This window comes from Octopus bimaculoides, chromosome 4, assembly GCF_046866305.1.
Source record: "Octopus bimaculoides isolate indiv1 chromosome 4, ASM4686630v1, whole genome shotgun sequence".
In the NCBI taxonomy this organism is placed as follows: Eukaryota; Metazoa; Mollusca; class Cephalopoda; order Octopoda; family Octopodidae; genus Octopus; species Octopus bimaculoides.
Genome location: NC_142931.1, coordinates 85,333,462 through 85,359,062, shown reverse-complemented (window position 1 = coordinate 85,359,062; position 25,601 = coordinate 85,333,462). Strand labels below are relative to the sequence as shown.

General features: G+C 36.3%; 1 protein-coding gene across 1 annotated transcript in view; it reads right to left on the bottom strand.

Annotated features, from left to right (window-relative positions):
* The window catches only part of LOC106870731 (endoplasmic reticulum metallopeptidase 1), an 89,218-nt gene that overhangs the window by 22,112 nt on the left and 41,505 nt on the right, over positions 1–25,601 (bottom strand). The window contains exons 4-9 of the mRNA XM_014916905.3: positions 22,549–22,695; positions 16,844–16,936; positions 10,369–10,587; positions 7,656–7,885; positions 5,065–5,230; positions 947–1,137 (exon numbers count right to left, since the gene is read on the bottom strand). Of these exons, the coding sequence (XP_014772391.1) occupies positions 947–1,137; positions 5,065–5,230; positions 7,656–7,885; positions 10,369–10,587; positions 16,844–16,936; positions 22,549–22,695 (1,046 nt within the window). The remainder of the gene's footprint in view (positions 1–946; positions 1,138–5,064; positions 5,231–7,655; positions 7,886–10,368; positions 10,588–16,843; positions 16,937–22,548; positions 22,696–25,601) is intronic.

Sequence of the window (25,601 nt, the reverse complement as noted above, 5' to 3'; positions counted from 1 at the left end):
TAGGCAACTGCTGGTATTCCATAAACAACCATGCCCAGACTTGTGCCTTGGAGAGGAACTTTCTAGGTGCAATCCCATGGTCATTCCTGACCAAAGGGGACTATTACTCTTTATATATATATATATATATTTACAGAGATCCATAACTTTTGAAATTTAAAACAAAAGTTTTGGCAAAATACCCTGACCAAATAGCCCACAGGATAACGATCACCAACTTAATTAGGAACCTTAAACTCAACTTGACCTCTCCTTAATCATATATTGGATGAGTCACACACACATTATTGATCAATATAAGTATTTAGAAAAGCTTAAAGAAGAGGATAAACCTGTTTGACTGTTACATGTTATTAATATATAATAGTTTCCTTTACCTTGCACAAGTCTAGTATTGTGGTGTTCTATCTGCACAAGTACACCTTGTCATTAGGCGATATATGTCATTCTCCACACACCTTCATTTGTGTTGCCATTAATTTGACCCTTACTTCATCAGACATATTTACAGTAAAGAGCAACCGAAGACTGGTATAATTACCAAAACAAACCTTGCATCAATCCCTAATCTAACTATATAAAAGGCATATACACTGGTTCAAATTGGTTTTGACTTAGACACCAGCCACTTTTGAACCCAAATTCATGTGAAAGAACTGATTAATTCTTCCAAATAAATGCTGATCAAACAGCAAAGAATAAATAAACTTCAAAAAAATTATGGTTTTTTTTTTTTTTAGATTGGCAAGTAGCACTGAGTGCGTTACCCAGGGGCAAAATGAAAGGTAGAATCTGAATTGAATAATTAGTTGATATCAGATATTTGACCCATTATATTTCCCAATGAAAAATAAAATGAAACCAAAAATATAAAGGAAAAAGGTCAGAGATCAATGATGAATAGAAAGAATAAAGATAGTTTCCTATAGAAAGAAGATGAACTTACACTGAATCCAGAGATAACAATGATGGGGAGAGCAATCATGACACCAACAGCAGCATCAGGAACAATGAAGGAGCCAACACGACCCATAATGGGAAGAAAGAACAGTAGTGATAGATGAGACATGTAGAGTGTCAAGAGAGTGGGCAGACAGAGTGCTACGAAGTGACCAGCCAACAGACGCAGTATATGACCTGAAAGATGCAACAGTTTTGTCAATGTATGAAGATGTCTGTGACAATGGTCAACAGAAATAACATATAACATATTATACAGCAAGGAGATAATCAGGACAGTTATAGAAAACAAACACATAAGACATATAGACACAGATTTAGATAATTGTAGCTGACTAAGTTAACCACCAGTCAAATTTATTGTCAACAGTAATTAACTTTCAGTGCCTGTCCACTCTACATTACAGATAATTATGGTAGGATCAGATCTGGATTCAGGAAAACTGGTGATGACCTGTACAGTCAATAGTTTAACTTCACTTGAGCCAATGTGTCAGCAATAAGTAGCCAGTAGGAAAACTGGTTAAATCCAATTGTCATGAAGAGTGTAGAATCTAATGTTCTGGGCCTTGCCTTTCATCAGAAAATGAAGGTAACAGAAAAAGTGGGTTGTAAATATGTTAATTATTCATTTATAAAATCCTCTTCTCAAGCATAAGGCTTAGATAATTCAGCTCCATTTAGCAATACTCTGTCCTTCACTTCTTATAAGATGCATTTCTTTCAGTTGATCTTCAGCTGTTCTACACCAGGTATTTTTGGATAATCCAGGCTTTCATTTCCCAAGAAGTACCCATTTCAATGCTACCTTTGGTATATGTCTTGATCCATTCTGAAAGTATGGTTTATCCATCTGAGTCACTGGAGTTCTATTTCAAGGACCACAATATTGCAACCAGTTTTCATTTGATATTTGTTGGAAACTGCAGGAAATTTTCTTCAGATACCTATGGTGGAAAGCATTGATCATGTTTTCTTTCACCACTCACTGGCTTTCTGAATCATACATTAGGACAGATTTGGTGAGTCCAATCATAGATCCTACAACTCAAGTAACACACCAACATTTTTCTTTGTTCTTCACGGAAATGAAGAACACAGGCCAAAATAATTAGACTCTACACTTCACACAACAATTCAACATATCCAATTTTCTATTAAACTCTCATATAAATAGATATCATGGTATGGTGCAGATCAACCTTGTGAGCAACAGAAATTGCATGAAATTAACACCTGTTTCATTAACTTGCAAGTGCTCAGTCAAACTCCTAATGTGAGAATATACATCTTGAGAAGGATTAAGTACCGTCAAACAGACATTCTGGAGATACTCAAGATACATCTAAATTGTACTCTAGTTCTCATTGCTACCACAAAAACTCATAAGGGTCACATACCATTACTATTATAATTACATGGTGTAGCTATACTTTTTTATTGGCATTATTATGTTTTCTCCTTAATTAAACATTACATTTTGTTATTATTTATGTTTCCTCATTAATTAGATGTGTAGCGTACTTTTCTCTCTCTCTCTCTCTCTGTTATATATATACATGGATGCAGACGTAGTGGATAACAGCTAGCCTTCGGCCGCACTTTTGGACCCTGTTGTGTCCACCACTCTGATTGGATGGTATTGGTGCATTTTGTCTCCTGTTCTATTGTGCGCCAAGATGCAACCCAACCAATTGCAGCCTTCAGATAATGTTGCGTGAGACAGTTTTCTGAACCCCAGTTTGAGCCGATAGGATATTATAAATAGCTCGCTTTTCACCGTCACAGTTTTGTCAGCCTTCTCGGCTCCAGACCTTCTGAGGTCTAGCTGCTGACCACAGAGCACACAGCCAGTTCCAGCGATGACAACAGCAACCTCCATCTACATCGCCTCCAGCTTCTTAGCATCTACACTAACTTCTCTATGTACACACCAACCAGCAACACTCGCACAGCTATTCTCCACGCTGTTTGTGAAATGCTTCACCATGGTTAACAGCGAATACAACCTGCGAGGACTCCTGTACCAAATAACCGGCCGCAGCATTGAAGCCTCAACTTCTTGTGTGACAGTATCTCTCCTCGGCTCTGCATTGCCACCACAACTTCTTGTTACAACACCTCAACCACTGGTATTTACCATCCTTGTGTTTGGACTTTTTCTCAACGTCCTTATAGACTCTTTTCTATGCTCTATATTTCTCGCACACACATACATACATGTTTGTATACACATACACTTTGTTTACATGACGGCCTGTCTATCATTATGTTTATATGTCGCACTCACACACACAGACATACAAGTTGACATATCAATAAAACCTTTTCTTAGACCTTCTACCAGTTGTGTCTCTCTTTTCCTTTTTGGCACTTATACTCATTTATCCTCTTTTCATATTTTTATTTGTATCGACCGTGCGATGTGCTAAAGGAGCAATTCCTTGTCACTTCTCCTGGTCGCACGGTCGTTACAGATGTTACGCTTCATTGTCATCAAACAATGTGGGTCACTGTAAATTAAACATTATATTTCATCAAAAATTAATGTTAATAGCAAAACATTAATAAATCAATGTTTTACTATTCATTAAACATTATGTTCATCGCTAATTAAAGGTTATATTTCATCATTAATTAAACATGGTTCATTGTTAATAAGCTTTACATTTTGTTGTTAATAAAACACTGTTTCTTTGATGATCATTTTGTTTCCTTGATAATTAAACATGTTTCATTATTAATTAAGCATGTTTCACCATAAATTAATGTTTCATGATTAATTAACACTGTTTTGTTAAATTAAACACTATGGTTATCATTGTTTCAATGTTGATTATATTTCTTTTGTCAAAGATTTTTTTTCTCTCATTAAAAATTACTTTCAAATGCTCACATGAAATAAAATGAAAATTCTTTTATTCCTCTTAACAATAAACAGTATAGAAAAAATAGTGAAAACAGTCCTTTAATAAGGTTAATTTACAAATCAATTATACAGAATTCAAAAACACACAAGTGTTAGGTTCCACAGTAATGTAGTATGGTGTGATCTATGTTGCATTGTTAGCTCCCAAGCCAGCCTTCATCAAGCAGACATGTAAAAAAAAAAGTGTACCAGCCATGAGTACCCCATTTATTTTTCAAACAGTTTATCATGGATTATATTATCCAATGTATGTTACACCTTTTTACAATACTGTAATGTGAGATATGAGGAAAATTTCAATATTATTTCAAGCTAGATGAGGATACTTTTGATGACTTATGGTGCATGTGGTGTGATATAATGCAGTGTACGTAGTGTGGTGGGAAGTGGTGTGGTATTGTCAAGTGTGATGCAGAGTGATATAGTGTAATGTGATATGATGGGATATGGTATAGTGTGTTACAGTGTATCAGTGTGGCATGGTGTGATGTGGTGTCACATTAATTTTTCAGCAAGGCAGAACTAAGGAAATGAACTTAGGTACTTAGCCTATACCTCACAGTGTTTATAGCAGGCATTAATCTCATGATTGTATAGTCAGTAGTTTATCAACTTAACCTCATTTACGTATTCTTCTTATTTTTAATTTTACTAGTTTTTAATTGCTGGACCCTCGTACTATTAGACAAGTACTTATTTTCTCAACTTCAGAAGGATGAAAGGCAAAGACAACTTGGATAGGATCTGAACTTAAAACAAGAAGATGAAATCAAATACCACACAAGATTTTGCCCACCATTCCACTGATTTTGCCATCCACTGCTCATATGCATACATTTAAAAATGACCACACACACACACACACACACACACACACAGACTTCTTTGACAACCTCCTGACAACTTCGGACCAATAGTACTGGTCACCATCACTGAACACATCCACTCAGTAATTTACCAAGGAGGTATTGAAGTATTAGTGAAAAGGTTATAGGTACATTATCAAAGAATAAACAAGAAAATTAAACAGTGCCTGTGTTCAATAAACGGCCAATATGACTTTATCAAAGTGTAACAGTGCCTGTTTTTAATATATGGTTTTTAGCTCCAAAATGTATGGGGAAATATTGAAGAAGTTTAAAGCATTAATTTGGTAAGAAATTAGGGTGACTCACCTTTGATGTAGGGTCTGAACAGTCTAAAGAGAAGTGAGAACAGCAACCAAGCTGAGAGAAGATAAGCTGAACCAACATTGTAGTAGGTAAGTAATGCCAATAGACTGGACCATATCACAACGTTGGCATCATAGTATAACTGTTCCAAGGTGAAGAGGCTTTCATTCTGGGGGAGAGAGAGAGAGAGAGTGAGAAAGTGAAATATATTTGTTGGTGCCAATCAGAAAGTCTTAACATAAAGAACAGAAGGGAAGTCATTACCATCATCATCATCATCATTTTAATGTCCACTTTTCCATGCTTGCATGGATCAGAACAAATTTATTGATGGAGATTTTCTATGGCCAGATGCCTTTGCCATCACTAACTCTCACCTATTTCCAAGCAAGGTAATATGTCCTCGTGGTCAGAACATGAGCTCAGTGTGATCATATTGACTCCAGTATTTGACTGAGGCTGATAGTTTATTTTAGAGGATGAAAGGCAAAGTTGTTTTCCAATTCCACCATGGTCAACTTTACCTATCATGCTTAAGAGGAAATCAGGGTATCAATAAAATAGAGTACCGGTCGAGTACTGAGGTCCGTTTAACCAACTGTGTTGCTTCCAAAAATATTTGTGGCCTCATGCAGATGTTAGAAATCATTATTATTGTGAATAACAACAATAAAATAATTATCATTTTCATGTTCACTTTTCCATGTTTTTTTGGTTCAGACAGAATTCACTGAGGCAGATTTCCTACAGCTCAATGTCCTCTGTGTCACCAACTCTCACCAGTTTCCAAGAATGAAAAGACCAGAAACAAGTGACACAACTTGTATGAGGTGACACTTTTTAGAACTATCACACAATGTCAAAACAAAGAGGTACACACACACATATATATAAACCCTTTGTGTATATTTATATTTACATAAAAAGCTCTCATACCAGTGCCACGTAAAAGCAACCATGCAGGTGCCATGTAAAAAGCACTCAGAACACTGTAAAATGGAAGGGCATACAACAATAGAAACCAAGTCAAATCAGACTGGAACCTGGTACAGCTCTCCTGCTTGTCAGCTCTGGTTAAACCATCCAACCCATGCTAGCAAGGAAAACAGACATTATATGATGATGATGATGACAATGATAAAGGCTTTAGTCAGCCTGGAGAAATAGCAGAAGATGCTTTCCAAAGGTGTCACACTGTAGGGTGCAATGCAAAGCCACGTGAACAGGAAGCATACTTCTTAATCATAGAGCTGTACCTGCATCTATTAATAATCATCATCATCATCGCTTAACATCCGCTTTCCATGCTAGCATGGGTTGGATGGTTTGACATGGAGCTGGCTAGCAGGGAACTGTCCAGATACCAACTGTCTGTTGTGGCATGGTTTCTATGGCTAGATGTTCTTCCTAACGCCAACCACTTATTAATGATAAGATAGTAATTCTTTCTATGGACACAAAGCTAGTAATGTTGAGGAGAAGTTGATTACATCAACGCCAGTACTTGACTGGTACTTTATTTTATTGATCTCCAAAGGGATGACAGACAAAGCTGACCTTGGCAGGATTTGAGCTCAAAACGTAAAGAGCTAAAAGAAATGCTGCCAAGCATTTTCTCCAACACGCAAATGATCCTACTAACTCATTGCCTTACATCAACCTCAGTGTTTCACTGGTATTTAATTTATTGCCCCTGAAAGGATGAAAGGCAAAGTCGATCTCAGCGGAATTTGAATTCAGAACATAGCGACAGGTGAAATACCGCTAAGCATTTCGTCCAGCATGCTAACAATTCTGCTAGCTTGCCACCTTAATAATAATAATAATAATGATGATGACGATGATGATGATTTCAAATTTTGGCATAAGGCTAGTAATTTCAGGACAAGGGCCAAGTTGATTACATCAACACCAGTACTCAACTGGTATTTATTTTATTGACTTCAAAAGGATGACAGAGTCAACTACAGCAGAACTTGAACTCAGAACATAGAGACAGACAATGCTAAGCATTTTGCCTGGTGTGCTAATAATTCTGCCAACTCACTACCTTCCTTTTAAACATTAAGTGAAATCACTACCACTATTATTATCATATTATTGGTTTCAGATATTGGCACAAGACCAGCAAGTTCCAGAGAGGGGGAAATCAAATACATCAATGCCAGGGCTCAACTGGTACTTATTTTATGAACCCTCAAAAGGATGAAAGGTAATGTCGAACCCGATGGCATCTGAACTCAGAACATAAAGTCAGACGAAATGCCACTCAGAATTTTGCCCAGCATGCTGATGATTCTGCCAGCTGCAGCCTTAATAACAATAACCTGGAATTCAATTATAAATTCAGCAAATCTAATGGAGCTATCCTTACTGCAGAGCCTTGAGGACACTAACGTAAAGATACATTGACACATCAATACAAAAGATATACAAAAACAAATAAAATCAACAATTGCAGCATGGAAGGTGTTTATAAGCCATTTGAGATGCAGCACGGAATTTTGTCAGTGAACAGGTCGCCGTCTCAAAGCAAATAAAATAAAACAAATCAATAATTACATAAAAGAATATAGTAGAATAACTTTGCTTACTTTATAGAGAAAGTGCTTTGTACAAAGCAATACAAACAGCGCCACCATTAAAGCCGGAATAACAAACACCCAGATGATGTTGGTGGAATGGTTGTACCAAGACATGGCATGTTCAGATTTGTCAAGCACAAAAGCAGATGCCAGCATGGTGGCCACTATAGAGATCCACATAACAAATAGTCCCAAAACTGCCACAAATAACTTTAACAAAGACTTCCATGATGATTTACCTAAAAAAAAGTAAAAATAGAAAAAAGTAAAAATAAAGAAAAGCAAAAAAAAGAAAGGATGTAGTGTTTGAAGTGATGACAAAGTGGGTTACATTTCATTGTCACCATCATCACTTTTGGCATCTACTTTTCTATGCTTGCATGGTTCAGACGGAATTTGTTGAGGCAGATTTTCTACAGCCAGGTGCCCTTCCTGTTACAACCTCTACCCGTTTCCAGGAAAGGTAATACTTCCCCCATGGCTGGACATGTTTTCACTGAAGTTTGGATATGAAAGACACTGCTTGTATGATGATGATGCTTATTTACAACAACAATTTGATGACAAGACAAGGAAACACCAACTCTCACACAAACACGCACTTACATACATACATACATACAGACAGACACACACACATACACACACACACAAATATTTATATATGACTACACACACACATACATTTATATACAATGGCCTTCTTTCAGTTTCCATCTACTAAATACACTCAACTCACAAGACTTTGATTTGCTGAGAGCTATAGTAAAAGACATTCGCCCAAGTGTCTTTTAAAAGACACTGAACCTAGAACCAAGTAGTTGGGAAGCAAGTTTCTTAACCACACAGCCATCCGAGCACTTCTCTCACTTTATCTACCTCTCACTCTTTATATAACTGCCCTCTCCCTCTCTATCTGCATTTCTTTAACCTCATCACCAGAGCATCACCCCTCTGCTAAACATTGTATTTCTAACTCTCTTTCTCCGTATCTCTCCCTTCAACTAACTCTTTAGCCACATAAAAATTACTTCCCCCTACTCCACGTCATGAACACTTCTCCCTCGATCCTTTTCTGTCACTTTCACTTCTTCTTTCAACTAACCATATGACAGCATAACACATTTGGCCATAACGTATTCAAATGTTGGCACAAGGCCTGCAATTTCACAAAGGGGGAAAAAGCACTTGCACTCAACTGGTAATTATTTTATCAACCCCAAACAGATGAAAGACAAAGGTGACCCTAGTAGCAGAACAAAGTCAGAAGAAATTCCTGCTAAGCATTTTGTCCAGTGCATTAACAATTCTTCCAGCTTAACAACAACAACAACAACAACAGCAATAATAAGGGTTCTGAGCACTTGAAAGACTGTTGAAAACTTATGGAGATCTAAGGTTACAGGTAGTAACCTGCTACTCGCATAAATCCTACCAGGAATAAGACCAAACCTGAACCAAATCAAAATAATACTAATAATAATAATAACAAGAGCACTCAGAGAGTGCAAACCTCTGCCAAGGCAACACCAATGTTTTCTCAATGATTAGACAGTGATGATTTTTAAAATGAGAATATCTGAAATAAACTGGACTGCTCTCACAAATGAGAAAACTGAAAATGAACCCAACCACTCTCAAAATTAATCCAAATATATATATATATATTGAGTGAGAGGTGAAGAGAGAGGAGATGAAATACTAATACAGTGAATGGGAAGTAGTGAGAGTAATAGCCATGACTGAGAGGGAGTGAGAGAATGTAATGATAATGAGAAAGACAAAACAAAGTGGCAAAGAGAGTGCCATATGAATGAGAAAGGAAGGAATGATAGATGAATAATGAGGGAAGGAGGGAAAAAGCCGGTAAATGGTGTTTGAAGTGTGAGTATATGTGTGTGTGTAAAAGAGAGGTATGTTTGTGTGTGTGTATACAATGGAAATGGGATGGTAATGTTCAATGCTGAAAATGTGTGAGTATATATGTGTATGTGTGTGCATGTACAAGAGAACTATGTGAAACTTTACAAATAGGCGTAGGAGTGGCTGTGTGGTAAGCAGCTTGCTTACCAACCACATAGTTCCGGGTTCAATCTCACTGCGTGGCACCTTGGGCAAGAATCTTCTACTATAGCCTCAGGCCGACCAAAGCCTTGTGAGTGGATTTGGTAGATGGAAACTGAAAGAAGCCCGTCGTATATATATATATATATATATATATATATATATATATGTGTGTGCGTATGTTTGTGTGTCTGTGTTTGTCCCCGCAACATCGCTTGACAACCGATGCTGGTGTGTTTACGTCCCCATAACTTAGCGGTTCGGCAAAAAGAGGCCGATAGAATAAGTCCTGGATCAATTAGCTCGACTAAAAGGCGGTGCTCCAGCATGGCCACAGTCAAATGACTGAAACAAGTAAAAGAGTATATACATGTAAAGTAAAAAAAATCGGAAAAATAATCCAGAATCCTTGTCCGGTACCGGATTAATCTCAATATCTAATTGGACTGTGCCAGTCACAAGGCCAAACATTCCTGAAAGTTTCATCTGAATCCATCCAGTAGTTCTTGAGATATCTTGTCCACAGACAAACAAACAAACAAACAAACGACTGAAAGCAACACCTACGTCTCTACTAAGGTGGAGGTAATAATAACAATAACAAAAACAACAAAATAATTTGAAATAAAATAAATTTCTGGAAAGAAGAAACACTCACCTTTAGAACTGTTGCCATAGTGAAGATTACGTTTAGCAATAAGTAACAGACTGCACACTACAATGACAATGTTCAGGATTGCTGCTATACGTTTAGGGTAAGCAAACATATAAAAACCCAGCACATCATAAAATACCATGTTGCCATGACGATCAGCACCTGGGTCAGCTAGTTTTGGTGTGGAGGCTATTGTTTCCAACAGGTCTTTCAAATTTTCACCTTGAAAATAACAACAAAAATGGTGAGAATATTTTAGCTTACACACACACACACACACACACACACATATATATACATACAAACAAGCACATATATACACATACATATACACACACACACACACACACACACACACACACACACACACATGTATTTTTACTTCACTTTGCCAATTGTAACTAATGACAACATTAATCCAAGACATTCATCCTCTTCTGCATCCAGCACATTGTTTCTCATGGGAGCAAATGTGGCTGACAAGACTGAGATGAGACAGGCAGATCCTGTGGCACTGAGGGCACTGAAAATGACCCCGAACAACATACACGGGGGTGGGGATGACAACATCTCCTTGTCTCTTCATGCAGTCTCCAGCATCCAGTTTCAAAGCACTATAGGCCAGCATCACATACAGACCTCCATGCCTTCTGATTAACAGCCAGGCTCTGACTGAGTGGGAGGGATGCCACATAAAACAAGAAACCGTTCGAGATGGTCATGGAAACGAAGTCTTGGACCTCCGTGCAACCTATTTCCAGCCTTGATCTTGCTGCAGAGGATCAACTTTGGGAGCTGGTTACTCAGCATCCGAATGACATGTCCAACTCAATAGAGAAGACAATAAAGGATAGAGACCTCAATTGTGTAGAACCCAGTCCTCAGGAGGATTTTGGTATGAGGCACCTTGTCCTTCCACAGGAGACTGAGGATACTTTGTAGACATACAAATATGTATGTGTGTGTGTGTGTGTGAGTGAGTGTGGTTGTGTTTCCTTGTCTTGACATCATGTGATAGTTGTAAATGAGTGTCACTGTCATATAAGCAGTGTCATTCATTTCCAGTTTTCTGCAAGAATGCGTCTGGCCATGGGAAAATATTGACTTAAAAGTAGATGAGGGTTGGCAACAGGAAGGACATACGGCTGTAGGAAATCTGCCTCATATAAACTCCATTTGACCCATGCAAGCATGGAAAAGTAGATATTAAATGATGATGATGATGATTTAATTGATAGATAAGGTGTATAAATAAGAAATATTTGGATATATTTACAATGGCCAATGGTGGTGTCACGTAACTGGTACCCATGCCGGTGGCACATGAAGAGCACCTTTCGAGTGTTGGGCCTCACAGAGGCAAAGTGGCTGAGTTCCTTTTGAGCACTGGGCCTCACAGGGGCAATGACTGAGACCTTTGGCATTATGTCATGCTTGAGAAGAAGACCAATCAAGATGAGCAAAATCATTGTTGTGGAAGATATTGGTGTCACGCAAATGGCACCCATGCTGGTGGTATGTAAAAGCACCCAATGCACTCTCAGAGTGGTTGGCATTAGGAAAGGCATCCAGCCATAGAAAACCATGCCAAATGAGACTGGAGTCTGGTGCAACCTTCCAGTTTACGAGCTCTGGTCAAACCGTCCAACCCATGCAAGTATGGACAACAGATATTAAATGATGATATATATATATATATGTGTGTGTGTGTGTGTGCGTGTGTGTGTATGTATGTATATATATTTATACACACACACACACATACATATATATATATACACACACATGTATATAATGAAAATGTGTGTGTGTGTGTATGTATGTAAGTATATGTATGTTTATACGTGTGTGTGTGTGTGAGTGTGTGTATACAGGGCACAATGGGTAAATTGTCGCCATTTGATATTTTCAATTTCGCGCATGCACAGTGTTTGTTTCTGATTCTGTCGACTACACAATATCATAGGATCAGTTGGGCACCATCTGTGAGAAAAACAACACCATGACACAACTCACTCTGCCAGAAATTTTGAAACAACATGCTGTTCTGCTTGGCATTCATGCCAGAAGCTCCAATACAAACATTTCAGAGTGTTTAGGTGTCAATCTGAGGACATGTACCAAAAGTGATAAAAATCAAACATTCGATCAACATCATAGTGTTTGGAGTGATCACTAGTGATGGCGACATTATGCCTCCATTCATCTTCCCACATGACCTCAGACTCAACACAGAGGCCTGCATCAAATGCCTGGGTCAAGAGGGTGGCTGCTGAAAGACCCTGTTTTGGCAACAGGACTCTGCACCATGCCACACAAGCAGGAGAACCCAGTCATGGCTGTCTGACAATTTTTGAGACCACATCACTCCTAACATCTGGCCACCTAACTCCCCAGACTGCAACCCCCTTGATCATTATGTGTGGGACGCAGTTGAGCGAGTGACCAACAGAACTCCTTGTAACACCAAAGGTGAACTGAAGGCAAGGATTATGGCAGCATTCACCAACTTAAACAAAGAGACTGTTCAGAAGAGTTGCAGGAGATTCCGAAATCATCTGGAGGCCATGGTTGAAGCCAATGGCAATTTTATTGAATAAATTTACTCTTTAGTATTTCAATATATTTTTATGTAATTTCAGTAATTTTGAATTACATAGTTTAATAGTGATCAGAAGACTTTTTGTTAGCCTGGTGTAATTTTATCTGCAGAGAGCTTAGGAAGTATTTCACCTGAATTACTAATCCATTAACAATTCCTCTTTGTTTTGATATATATATATATATATATATATATATATATATATATATATATATATATATACATACATACATATATATATATATTTATAGTTTCCTTTCCTGTTTAGGTAAGATCAAGAAAAAAAAGTACTCCAACTGGTGAGAGATAAATATCATTTAATGTACATAATGTACATTTGAAATATTGTTTAATGTACGTAAATATCATTTGAAATATTGTTTTATGTACATAAATATCATTTTATGAGTCTCTAATGTATGAAACCAGAAGTAGCTCATAACTACATACCATGCACATATAATGATCAATAAATATATACATTTATATTCCATAGCAAGTCACTCACGCCTATCCCTCTATCATACTTTAGCCTCAACACCTGGCACAAAGCCACCTCCCCATCTACTACAATCCCACTCAGTTACAAAGAGCTCCTTTTCCATGTCTTGCAAGTTACTGGACAACATCGCTAATACTGGTGTTGCAAAAAAAAGCATCCGGTTCAGTCTGTAAAGTGACTCACATTAGGAAAGGTATCCAACCATCTCTGGTTCTCTACATTCTGGATCAAAATATATGTGTGTGTGTTTTTTGCAACACCCGTGTTAGCGAGGTTGCCAAGAAACTTGTAAGACAAGAAAAAGGAGACCTTCTTAACTGAGTGGGGTTGTAGTAGAAGGTGAGGTGGCTTTATGCCAGGTATTGAGGCTAAAGTATGATAGAGGGATATATATATATATATATATATACAGGGTGTCCCCAAAAAATGTATACACACTTTAGCAGCTGATAACTCAAGTGATGATTTTTCTTTCAAGATGAAACCCATTGGAATTAATGATGGCAGTCAGAATAAGCTTTGAACAAAGAAAATTCACCTTAAAATGCTACTGGAAGTGTGAAAACGCAGTTGAAGGGCAAAGACAGTTTAGGAGGGAGTTTCAAACAGATCCACCAATGCAACTTACCATCACTCAAATTAGAGAGGAGTTTGAAGCTGATGGAACTGTTCAGAATGTCCACGAGAAGCGTTTCAGAAGACCACGAACATTGGCAACCCCAACAAAGCAAGAAGGAGTGCTGGAAACATATCACCAAAGTCCAAGAATGGATGAGGATAGCTGTGTGAAAAAGTGCCACACCCTAGCGGTTGGGGGAACCTGTGGAAGAGGTAGACCCAGGAAGACCTGGGATGAGGTGGTGAAGCATGACCTTCGAACTTTAGGCCTCACCGAGGCAATGACTAGTGACTGGGACCTTTAGAAATATGCAATGCATGAGAAGACCTGGCAAGCTTCTGCCAGGAGTGTAGCCAGCTCACTTATTCATATCTTTACTTCATTGGACACTAAACTCTGCTTGCAAAGACCTGTTGAGGCAAGTGAAATCGAAATCGAACCAAATTCGATGACTGGCACCCATGCCAACGTCTCCTTCATTGGACACTAAACTCTGCTTGCAAAGACCTGTTGGGACAAGTGAAATCAAAATCGTAATTGTAATTGAACTAAATTCGATGACTGGCACCTGTGCCAGTGGAACACTAACAGCACCGTCCAAGTGTGATCATTGCCAGAACAGCTGTCTGGCTTCCGTGCCAGTGACACGTAAATAGCACCATTTGAGCATGATCGTTACCAGCGTCGCCTTACTGGTACTTGTGCCAGTGGCATGTAAATGCACACACTACACTCTCAGAGTGGCTGGCATTAGGAAGGGCATCCAGCTGTAGAAAATCTGCCAGATCAAATTGGAGCCTGGTGCAGCCATCTGGTTCACCAGTCCTCAGTCAAATCGTCCAACCCATGCTAGCATGGAAAGCGGACATTGAACGATGGTGATATATATATTAATAAATCTCAGGGTAGCAAAAAATTTAGAAATTCTATTTGCTACCAGTGGTCTAGCGAGAAGAAAAAAACTAGTCAATAGACTATATATTATTCATATAAATACATACAGTGTATATTTAAACACATAAGAGAGATGTCCATAATAGGACATCTAACCCATTAGAAGGAGCAGTCAAACTCCAAACCACAATTAGGGATAATTTCGAAAGGGAATGAAAAATAAAATAAAAAATAAAGATAATAGATGGTAAATGATATTATTTTTCATTCCCTTTCGAAATTATCCCTAATTGTGGTTTGACTGCTCCTTCTAGCAGGTTAGATGTCCTATTATGGACATCTCTCTTATGTGTTTAAATGTACATTGTATGTATGTATATATATATATATATATATATATATATATATATATATATAGATAGATAGATAGATAGATAGATAGATAGATATAGATATTTATATATACCTGTATATGTTTGTATATATGTATGTATCAGCTTCTGTACATGTTTGCATATATATGATTGTATATGTTTTTAGTGTGTGTAAGTATACTGATCTATGTATATGTTTTGTATGTATGTGAATAGTGTGTGTCTATATTTTTATGCTTTTAGACTTCTGTAAGTGAATATTTTATTAAAAACAAACTTACTTTTATATTAATTAAACATATTTAACATTAATTAATTTATTCTGGGCATGTATGTTTTTCCTTTTAATCTAATATTTATTTTGTTTTTAAGTTTTTCTTCGATTTTACACAATATGATTTTTAAGCCTTTTAATTTTTGATGCTTTTATTTATATTACCATTTCTAAAAAAACCGTTAGTTGAAATGACCAATCAGATTCAAATGTGTATCTGTCAATGTAAATTTATTTATACGTATAACCTTAATTCTTCCATTCTCAATCACAACTGTCCAACGAACGGGAACATGAAACTCTGAGTAGCAGTTTTTGTGATATTTTGTTATGTTTTGCAGCTTTAATAATAAAGTATATATATATATATATATACGTCTAGATAGAATAGAGACAGCTGATGAAGGGATATTCCAAGTGGCTTTCCGTTTTCCTATGTGTTCGTTCCGTTGTCTGTAGTTTATTGTTCTAACGTCCTGTACCCTGATATGCATATATATACACATGTAGATGTAAGTATGTACATATATGTGTGTATACATGTATATATATTCCTTGTATTATATATATATATATATATATATATATATATATATATAAAATCATCATCATCTTCATTATAATTTAATGTCCCTTTTCCATATCGGCATGGGTTGGATTGTTCAACAGGATCTGACAAGCTGAAGGACTGTATCATCCTCCAATTGCTGCTTTGACATTGTTTCTAGAGTTGGATTCTCTTCCTGTCACCAAACACTGTGCTTTTTTCATAGAATCAGTACTAGTGAGATCACCTTGCAAGTCGCAAAATAGAGGACCTGAATGGAGCCCCTATGACTGAAGGAAAACAATAGAGAGAGAGGTGCAATGATTCCAGGTGAAACGACAGGAGAAGATTAAGTTTGAAGAGAGAAATAGCTTCATAGTTTTGAGAATGTGGTAATGGAGAGAGTAACAAAGTAGACACCATTGAGGAAGGGAGATGAACAGAACAAGGAATATGGTAAGAATTTGTATTAGGTGTTAGTAAAAAAAAAAGGAAAAGACAAGAGTACTAAGGTTAATAAGGAAGGTTGCTTAGGGGATTCCAGAGCTAACTCACATTATAAGGGGAAGTATGAACAGAAGGTACAAAGAAAAAAGAACATGAAAGAGAAAGATAGATGGGCATATTGAGGATCTGGAGAGGGTCATTAAATATATACACACTCACCACCTCTCTGTATGCAACCAGGCTGAATGAATTCTGTTCGGTCATTCTTGGTATGGTAAACGTAACCATTGGTAACATAGGCTATGTCCAAACCTGAGAGAAAAGTTGTAAATATGTATATAATGCAATATCATTTATTCTCAAACAGACACACAAAGGAAAGCAAAGTGTGAAACAAATAAATTTATGAAATATCACATTTGTAGAAGATTTGTTAGATAGAATATGGGGATGTGTATAAGAAGGGGAGACAAGGAGAATATGACATTTCTTCAAGTGAAACAGTTAGATATAGGGTTGTTTCATTTGCCAAAAATAGCAGCCAAATCTCCTTTATAACACATTCTACTACCTTTAAAAAAAAAGAAAAAGGCACATTGGCTAATGCTGGTTCTAGATACACTATGTCTGAAAAACAAAGATAGTTACAGCTGGAATAAATTTGATCAAAGGCTTAATTGATCAAGGCTGGCCTGGGATGAAACAACTCACCATTTTTGTTGTTAATAAAAAATTTTTTAAACATATTTATATGACACACTTTTCCCTAAGTTTCCTACTTTCAAGGATTAAATAGCCAAAATGTCACAAGTCTTTAAAAAAAATTAAATATATTCATATACTATATAATCACTATACTCTCAAATTTAACCTAATAAGTGCTTATTTACCATTCTTAATCTTTAAATATTAAATGACATTACACATTAAGCTGAAGATTATAATTTTCTCAACTCTTAATGTCAACTTAAGATATGAAAGGAATCATTTACATCTACACTGCATTTCCGGTCACTCAGCTCAATCACAAATTATTAGATTTCTTATTCCTGAATGATTGAACCTATTGTTTTTTATAGTAAAATGAAACATTTGTCAAACTCTCAACCATCAAACACAATCTATTGGATGGTTTATTAATCATGACAATTCATAACAAGGCAATCATCATTACCATTATCAAACACTAGATGTTCACAGCTGGAATGCCTTCATCATAGGTCAGCTCAACCACAAGTGACTGGAGTTTAAGCAACAATAATCAACACCTGAATGTCTTTTTTATGTAAACCAGCCTAAATTGGACAGATCTACAATATATCATATCAGAATAGGTTTCATTATTTTATGTGTGATCAGTAAAATGAAAACAAATCACACCAGTTTGTTTTCATATCTTTGTCTTTCTTATGTGGCCCTCCACCAACAGTAATTTCTCAACCAGCATCATTATCCACCCACTCCAATTACAAGCTTCTCCCAGTGTAGTCACCTCCCTGAATACTTTACAAGTTCATCTCTTTACAAGATTTTTGGGGAAGATGTGAGGGGTACAATTTGTCAGGAGGAAGGGGCTGAGCACATGTCCTTTGCAGACCCTTCAAGACCAGTGAGATCAACACAGTTGATACTTTTTTTTGAACAGTAACAAACCAGCAGTTAAAGGAAAAACATACACAAAAAAGAACTTCCAGATGGCTTATGTTCTAAAGTAGAAGAACTAGGAATAGTGGTTAGTGCAGCACCTAGTGGGATACAGAATGTGAAATATATATATATATATATATATATATATATATATATACGTATATAGAAAAAGCCTTAAATTTTTTTCATCCCTTCTTAACTGGAGCTTCTATGGTTTTGTTAAAATTATCTTCAATGCTAGGTAAGAGATTATATCAAATAGCTAAGATAGAAGACTAATTAGAGGATTTGCATCAATACACATCATTTAACCCTTTGAACCCACAGATTTATTTTTTGTGTGCAATTTCATTTGACTATACTCCTAGAAAAGTGGGCAGTCATGTGGTTTTATGTTTACAGCTTGCTAATTGGCAGAAACATTGTTATTTTCAGCAGTAAACACTTGTGGTCACCCAGTCTTACATCTTCCAGGAATATAGTCAAATGAAAGCATGCTGCTACATCTTCCAGGAACAGAGTCAAATGAAAGTGTGCTGCTGCAGTGAGCCTGTGGCTCAAAGGGTTAAGGAAGAAAGTTAGAACTGAAAGAACATATATAGTAACAAATGACCTTCAGACATCGTTGAAAGAGAGAGGGGGTCAAAATGATTAAAAGCTGAATCATCTTGTTCAGTGACCCGAAAAACAAATGTAACATAAATTTGTTGCCTTTTTCAGATCAATGAATGTTTAGTATTATCAATTCCATTCCCATCTTCCTGTCCTAGTATATATAGTATAATTTTTCAACACAGCATAATTCCACAGATCTCAAACCTATTATCACATTTAACCCTTAAACAAAAGGAAAGGGTTGCATGAGCATATATACCGAACAAAAACATGGCTCTTTTTCTTAAAAGTAATTTTATACATATTTTCACTTTAAATAAGTACAAAAACTATAACAATTGTTAGTCTCTTAAACAATAAAATTTACAAGCTTATTATTGAAAAGTGCTGCAAAATATTCACTTTCCTTTGATGATAGCCATATCCAAGTAAAATTTTTGAAATTTCAATTGACTATGTCCACTGTTCTATAATGAAACAGCAGTTGATGATGTCGGCCATTTAAGGGTTAATCATGTGAAGCAATACAGTCTACATTCCAATCTAAATAGCTCATCTTAGCGATTTCTTCAGACAAAGGAAAGCAAAAGACAATAATAGGAACATGCCAGTTAACTTCTTATGAGATTTTTACTCAATATTTTTTAACTATTCCAATTATACACAAATACTGGTACAAATAAGCTGAGAAGAGGTCCTCAAATCACACCCTATTAGTTTAAAAATAAAGGACATTGCATGATGTAGGCTTTGATACACTATATATGAACAAAAAACTGGATGTTCATGACCAGAACACTTTTGACCATAAATCTCCTTAATTACAGCTAAACTGAGACTAATATACATAATCATTAAAACTGTCTTACACAAGCAGATAATCATTATCAGCAACAGCACCTTTGATAATTCTCAATCTTCAATCATTCATCATTCTGATGATATCTGCACATGAAAGAAATACTTCTGTGAGTCAAACCTTCAAATTTCAACTCGCATTCAAACAATGACTTTCCCATCTTCCTCTCTGGTATATTATATTCAAGAATACTTTAACCAAAATTTTCGTCCATTTTAAAAACAGTTGCATACAATTTAAAAGAGATTTGGCTGAAATTTTGGTAAGATGAGTATAAAACATAGAGGGCCAGTGTGCAGTATGGATTCATGGATAGGTGAAGGAATGGTGTAACTGGATAAATAGATCTGCTCAATGACTTTGAGCTACACAACAGCTCATATGAATAATGAAAAGAATGGCAACCTCATTAAAACCATTTGGAAAATGTTTCAGCTGCTGGTCTTCAATGTTTTTAAATTGTAAATGTCTTGCGTCCTTTAAGCCTTCCTTAACTAAATTCTGTTTAACTACCAAAACTTATATCATCGTAAGATTTTACCTAGCTTATATTATCCAATTTCATATGGCCACAACCACCAAGCTGAAATAAGTTCAAGAACAGAATTCAATTTCATTTATTGAATAAAGTTAGCACTGTATCTAATTATCATATCAATTACTATATTACTTCATTTTTGTATCTGGTTTGCAAGATTCTTTATGTGAACTCGAGTGTTGAAGCAAATTATGTTGTATGTGGGGAGAGCCATATTGTCTTAATGCCTTATTATCTAACACATTCACCAGTTCGATTTCTACTCATTTATTATTTACATTTTATCTTCCAAAATTCTTGTTGCTTTTGCAACCTTGTCAATGGATGTCAATGGAACATCCACTGACAAAGATGTAAAAGCAAAGAAAATTTTGAAAGAAAAAAATATAATAAATGAGTGGAAATTGAACTGGTGAGTGTGTTAGATAATAACACATTAAGACAATATGACTCTTCCCAAACACAACATAAATTACTATATTACTTCACCTTAAACTCATCTGTATGCAAACTGTCTCTCTGAAGCTCATGTCTTCTTTCAGTTCAGTCACTTTAAACATTCTTATTTTTACACCATTTATATTTCACTGCCACAAAACATTATATTTCATAAAAGGTACTTATGCCAGTGACACATAAAAGGTACCAGTGCCGGTGGCACATAAGAGGTACCCGTGCTGGTAACACATAAAAGGCACTCGTGTCAGTGACATATAAAAAGCACCCATACTGGTGACATATAAAAGGCACCCAGTACACTGTGGAGTTGTTGGCATTAGGAAGGGTATCCAGCCATAGACACCAAGCCAAAATAGACTGGAGCCTGGTGTAGCTCTCTGACTTACCAGTCAAACTGTCTCACCCATGCTAGCATGAAAAACAGATGCTAAATGATGATGATGATGAAAAGCTCATCATACAAAACATATTTTTTAAAACAAGAGTTTTAAAATTATTTTAGGCCATCTTTGGCTACTTTTCAAATGACCTAACATTAACAGTGCAGTTATTAATATGTAGACTCACAAGTCATGGAATTTCTTGACTCCCGCTGCCTTCTCAGATTTGTACTATTCTACATTATCAGTGTTTTGAGAATGATGAATATAGTAACAGAAAAATTGACTTCTTTCTATTACAAACTCTTACATCTAATCCTCATTACCAAACAAAGTCAACAACACACGTCTTTACCAGAAATGTAGAGTTGATATAGTGGAGGCTCCTTATATCTGTTCAACACACACCTGTACACTTTGAAGTTCTCTGCTAATAATAGATTACTTCATTTTATATGTTAGTCAAGGGAGAAGGGACAACACACAAGATCTTTAGGCTCTGTTCCAAAACTGTTGAGATTAATGTGGTCAACGCCCAGCTTGAACATCAGCAGGTCAATGTCTGGAGGACAAACACAAACAAGGAGAGAACTGGGCTCCAGTCCAAATGCTTACAACAGAGAGAGCCCCTACAAGAGACATTGGAAGACCTGGCGGTGGTGATGATGTTACACAGGTCAGTGCGTTCAGCCTACCACCCAAAGCTAAGCCTAGTTTCCTATTTCAGAATAAAAACCATTCAAATAGTTAAATACTCTCTCTAGGTTGAAAAGAGCAAAAAATACAAAAGTTAAGTGAAGTATCTGTTTCTTCAAACTTAGCAGAACTTAAGAAACAGGTTTCTGCAACTACTTCAGAGTACCATATCTTTTATTATTATACAATAGCAGTTGATTCAACTGACGTGTAACACCTGAAGTTTTACTTGCTTATTTACAGAATATAATTTTCAAAGGTAACAAATAACTAGGAGCTTTACAAGATTGATTGTTATAATAACTGTGTTTTGCTGCTAATTCATTTTAAAGCATATCTACAAACCACAGAAACATAAATACATGAACAAATTCAGCATGTATGACTATATGCCTCTTACTCTGTCCCAATTTCTGTCCTTCTCTTTCTTCCCTTACCTCAGCTGTCCTAATTTCTCTCTCTCTCTCTCTCTCTCTCTCTTGCTCCTTCTCTCTCTCTTGCTCCCTCTTTCTCTCTGTCACAGTCTGTCTTTACATCTTATTCTCTCCTACTATCCCTCTCAATCTTTTCGTTTGTGCAGGTCTCTCACTTTCTTCCTAAGTCTCTCTCTCACTCACTCTCTTTCTCTCTCACTCTTTCTCTCACTGTCTAACTGTATCTTTCTTTCATCCCCCTCCACTCATACAGAAACACATCTACACAGTCATTAGGCAACATATTACAAACTCACCTGGAATGTTTCCAAATTTTTGAAAAATTTGATAATCTGTATCAGAAGGAACAAATCCTCCTTGAAAGATTTCTTGCCCCAGGATTGAAGCAAAGGGATATTTTACTGATTTTGCATATGCTTGGATTAACCATGGGTGCTGCGGACCTGAAAAAAATATATATCATATATATATATATATATATATCATATATCGTGTGCGTGGGTGTGTGCATTTGTGCATAACAATATTTTAACTATCATAAAGATAGCAACAAATGATTCTTTTTATTCAACATTTTACAGTTGTCATTGTCATCATTGTCATTTAATCACAAGTCAACCCTGATTCAGCAAACACTTCTTGTCATTACCAACCTATCATTTTACATACCTAAGATTGTGCAAGCTAGTGTCACCTGTGAATGAGCATGGCTTAGCAACATGTATCATGCTTTCACTCATAGTTTTAGGTACATAGGTAATCTCAGCCCACTCACTCTTGTCCCAGTAGAACAGGGGTGGGGAAACTTTTTGGTGCAGCAGGCAAAAATTTCCTAAGAAAAAGGTCCACGGGCGGATCACAGGTTCTAATTCTTATATCTGTGTAAATCTTGTATATATCTATGTATAATTTGATATACATTAATATAGATAAGTTTAACACATTAAATTAACGTGTAACATCTTCATTAACGCCGCCACTGAATTTAAGACGTTTATATTACTTATGAGGCATTCTATTTTTTTCAGCTAAAGTGTAGTTGGATCTCAAGTGGATGGTATAAACCTAGCAATATGTGTTTTAAAGTGAAAACAAAATTTCCATTCAAATAGCAATTACCGGACGATTTCTGACGATTTTAAGTCTTAGTGGAAATGCAACCTATGTCACAAATAGGTACACGAATATTGTATAAATTTTGATTGTAAACTTTACTGTATTTTGTACATATGAGTATATCAGCCTATGGGCAAAATAAAACAGGCTTGCGGGCACAATTGCACCTGCAGGCAGGAGTTTCCCCACCCCTGCAGTAGAACAACCAGGATATGATAGCTGAGGGAAGAGGTGCTTGGGTGGTATTCATATATGGTGGTATTCACAGTTGAAATAGGAGCAACAAGAAATGAAATACCTAGCTCAAGAACACAATATGCTCATTGATTCAGGAACTGAACACATGATCTTATGATCACCCTAAACAATACTGTTTTTTCTTTTACATAGGCACAGGAGTGGCTGTGTGGTAAGTAGCTTGCTTACCAACCACATGGTTCCGGGTTCAGTCCCACTGCGTGGCACCTTGGGCAAGTGTCTTCTACTATAGCCTCGGGCTGACCAAAGCCTTGTGAGTGGATTTGGTAGACGGAAACTGAAAGAAGCCCGTCATATATATATATATATATATATATATATATATATATATGTATGTGTGTTTGCGTGTCTGTGTTTGTCCCCCCACCATTACTTGACAACCGATGGTGGTGTGTTTGCGTCCCCATAACTTTGCGGTTCGGCAAAAGAGACCAATAGAATTAGTACTAGGCTTCCAAAGAATAAGTCCTGGGGTCGATTTGCTCAACTAAAGGTGGTGCTCCAGCATGGCCGCAGTCAAATGACTGAAACAAGTAAAAGAGAAAAGAGTAAAAGCGTATATATTCCAGAATTAGTGTACTGTGAGCATCTCTTTTTAAAAGTTCTAAGGTAACACCAATGTGTGGGCTTTTTTTTTTTTGCAGTTTGCTCATCTTGTGAGACTTGCTTTGTATCCCAAGTTAGCTTTTAGGCAGTTTTGATGTTACAGGCATCTTCTTGTTCTGGTGCAGTTGCACAAATCTGTGGCTGCATGTTGCAGTCACTTGATACGTTATTATTTAATGATTGTATGATCCATTTTATGTTTTTTGAGCAACTACATCTGACTTGTGTCTTGTTTTTCTTAAATAGTTTGTGATATTTAAACCATATTAAAACATCGTGAGTAGGGCCAAACAAGTGAAAATAGCAAATTAGTAACAGAAATATAATAATATCCATTTAGTAATTCTTTTTTGCAGCTTTTTGATAAAGAAATTGATAAACTTGATATTTAATTCCAGAGAAATTATTTCATTATTCAATTAATTAATTTGTAGCCACTACCACAGGCTCATTGTTGCAATTATGTTACATATCATGTGACTTATCTACTTCCAAATTTAGGCAGATTTTAACTGAATAAAAGCGAAAAAAAAAAACCAGCAGATATGGATGTAGTAAAGAATGTTTAGCACATTTTAGCACATTTAGATATTACCTTAGGACATTATAGTATGGTGCCAAACTGCATATTACAGTGAATTTAACTAATTTGCATTTGGCTAGTGTCTCAGAGCCCATATCTCTCTATAAATAGTCATCCTTGCACCAATTTGAGGCAGTTCTAGAGGAGTTGCTGAGAAGATGCCACAAGAATGCTCTCTGTTTTTTGTTACAGAACAAGAAAGGCTTGAGCATTCTCAAATCCTTCTATAGCAGAAGAATACGGAAGTGCAGCTCACACAATATGACTTGCACATTTGGGTGAATTATGCTTGCAACTTACATAATATGACTTCAAATTTTAGAATTTAATTTTTGCATACATTGAAATTCAAAATGCAACAACAAACTTTTGTATTGTGTAATTTACAATTCAATATAATTCAATGTTCATATATTGAACCACAACGAATGTATTCTTTTAACATGCATGGTCTTTCTTACACATTAAAAAAAAGACTAGTAATACTTTTTTTTATAGTTTAAGTGCAAGCGCTGTGGTTAAGAAGCTCAATTTACAACCATGCAGTTTCTGGCTCAGTCCTACCGCTCTTTGAGCAAGTGTCTTCTATTACAACCCCAAACTGACCAATGCTTTGAGTGAATGTGGTACATCGAAACGGTGTGGAAGCCTGTTGAGTGTATATATATATATATATATATATATATATATATATGAGGGGGTACTGAAAAGTTCCCAACTTTGAGTAAAAAAAATACAGGAGGATCAGTTAAGAGTGATTTTATTCAACATATTCCCCTCTCAGAT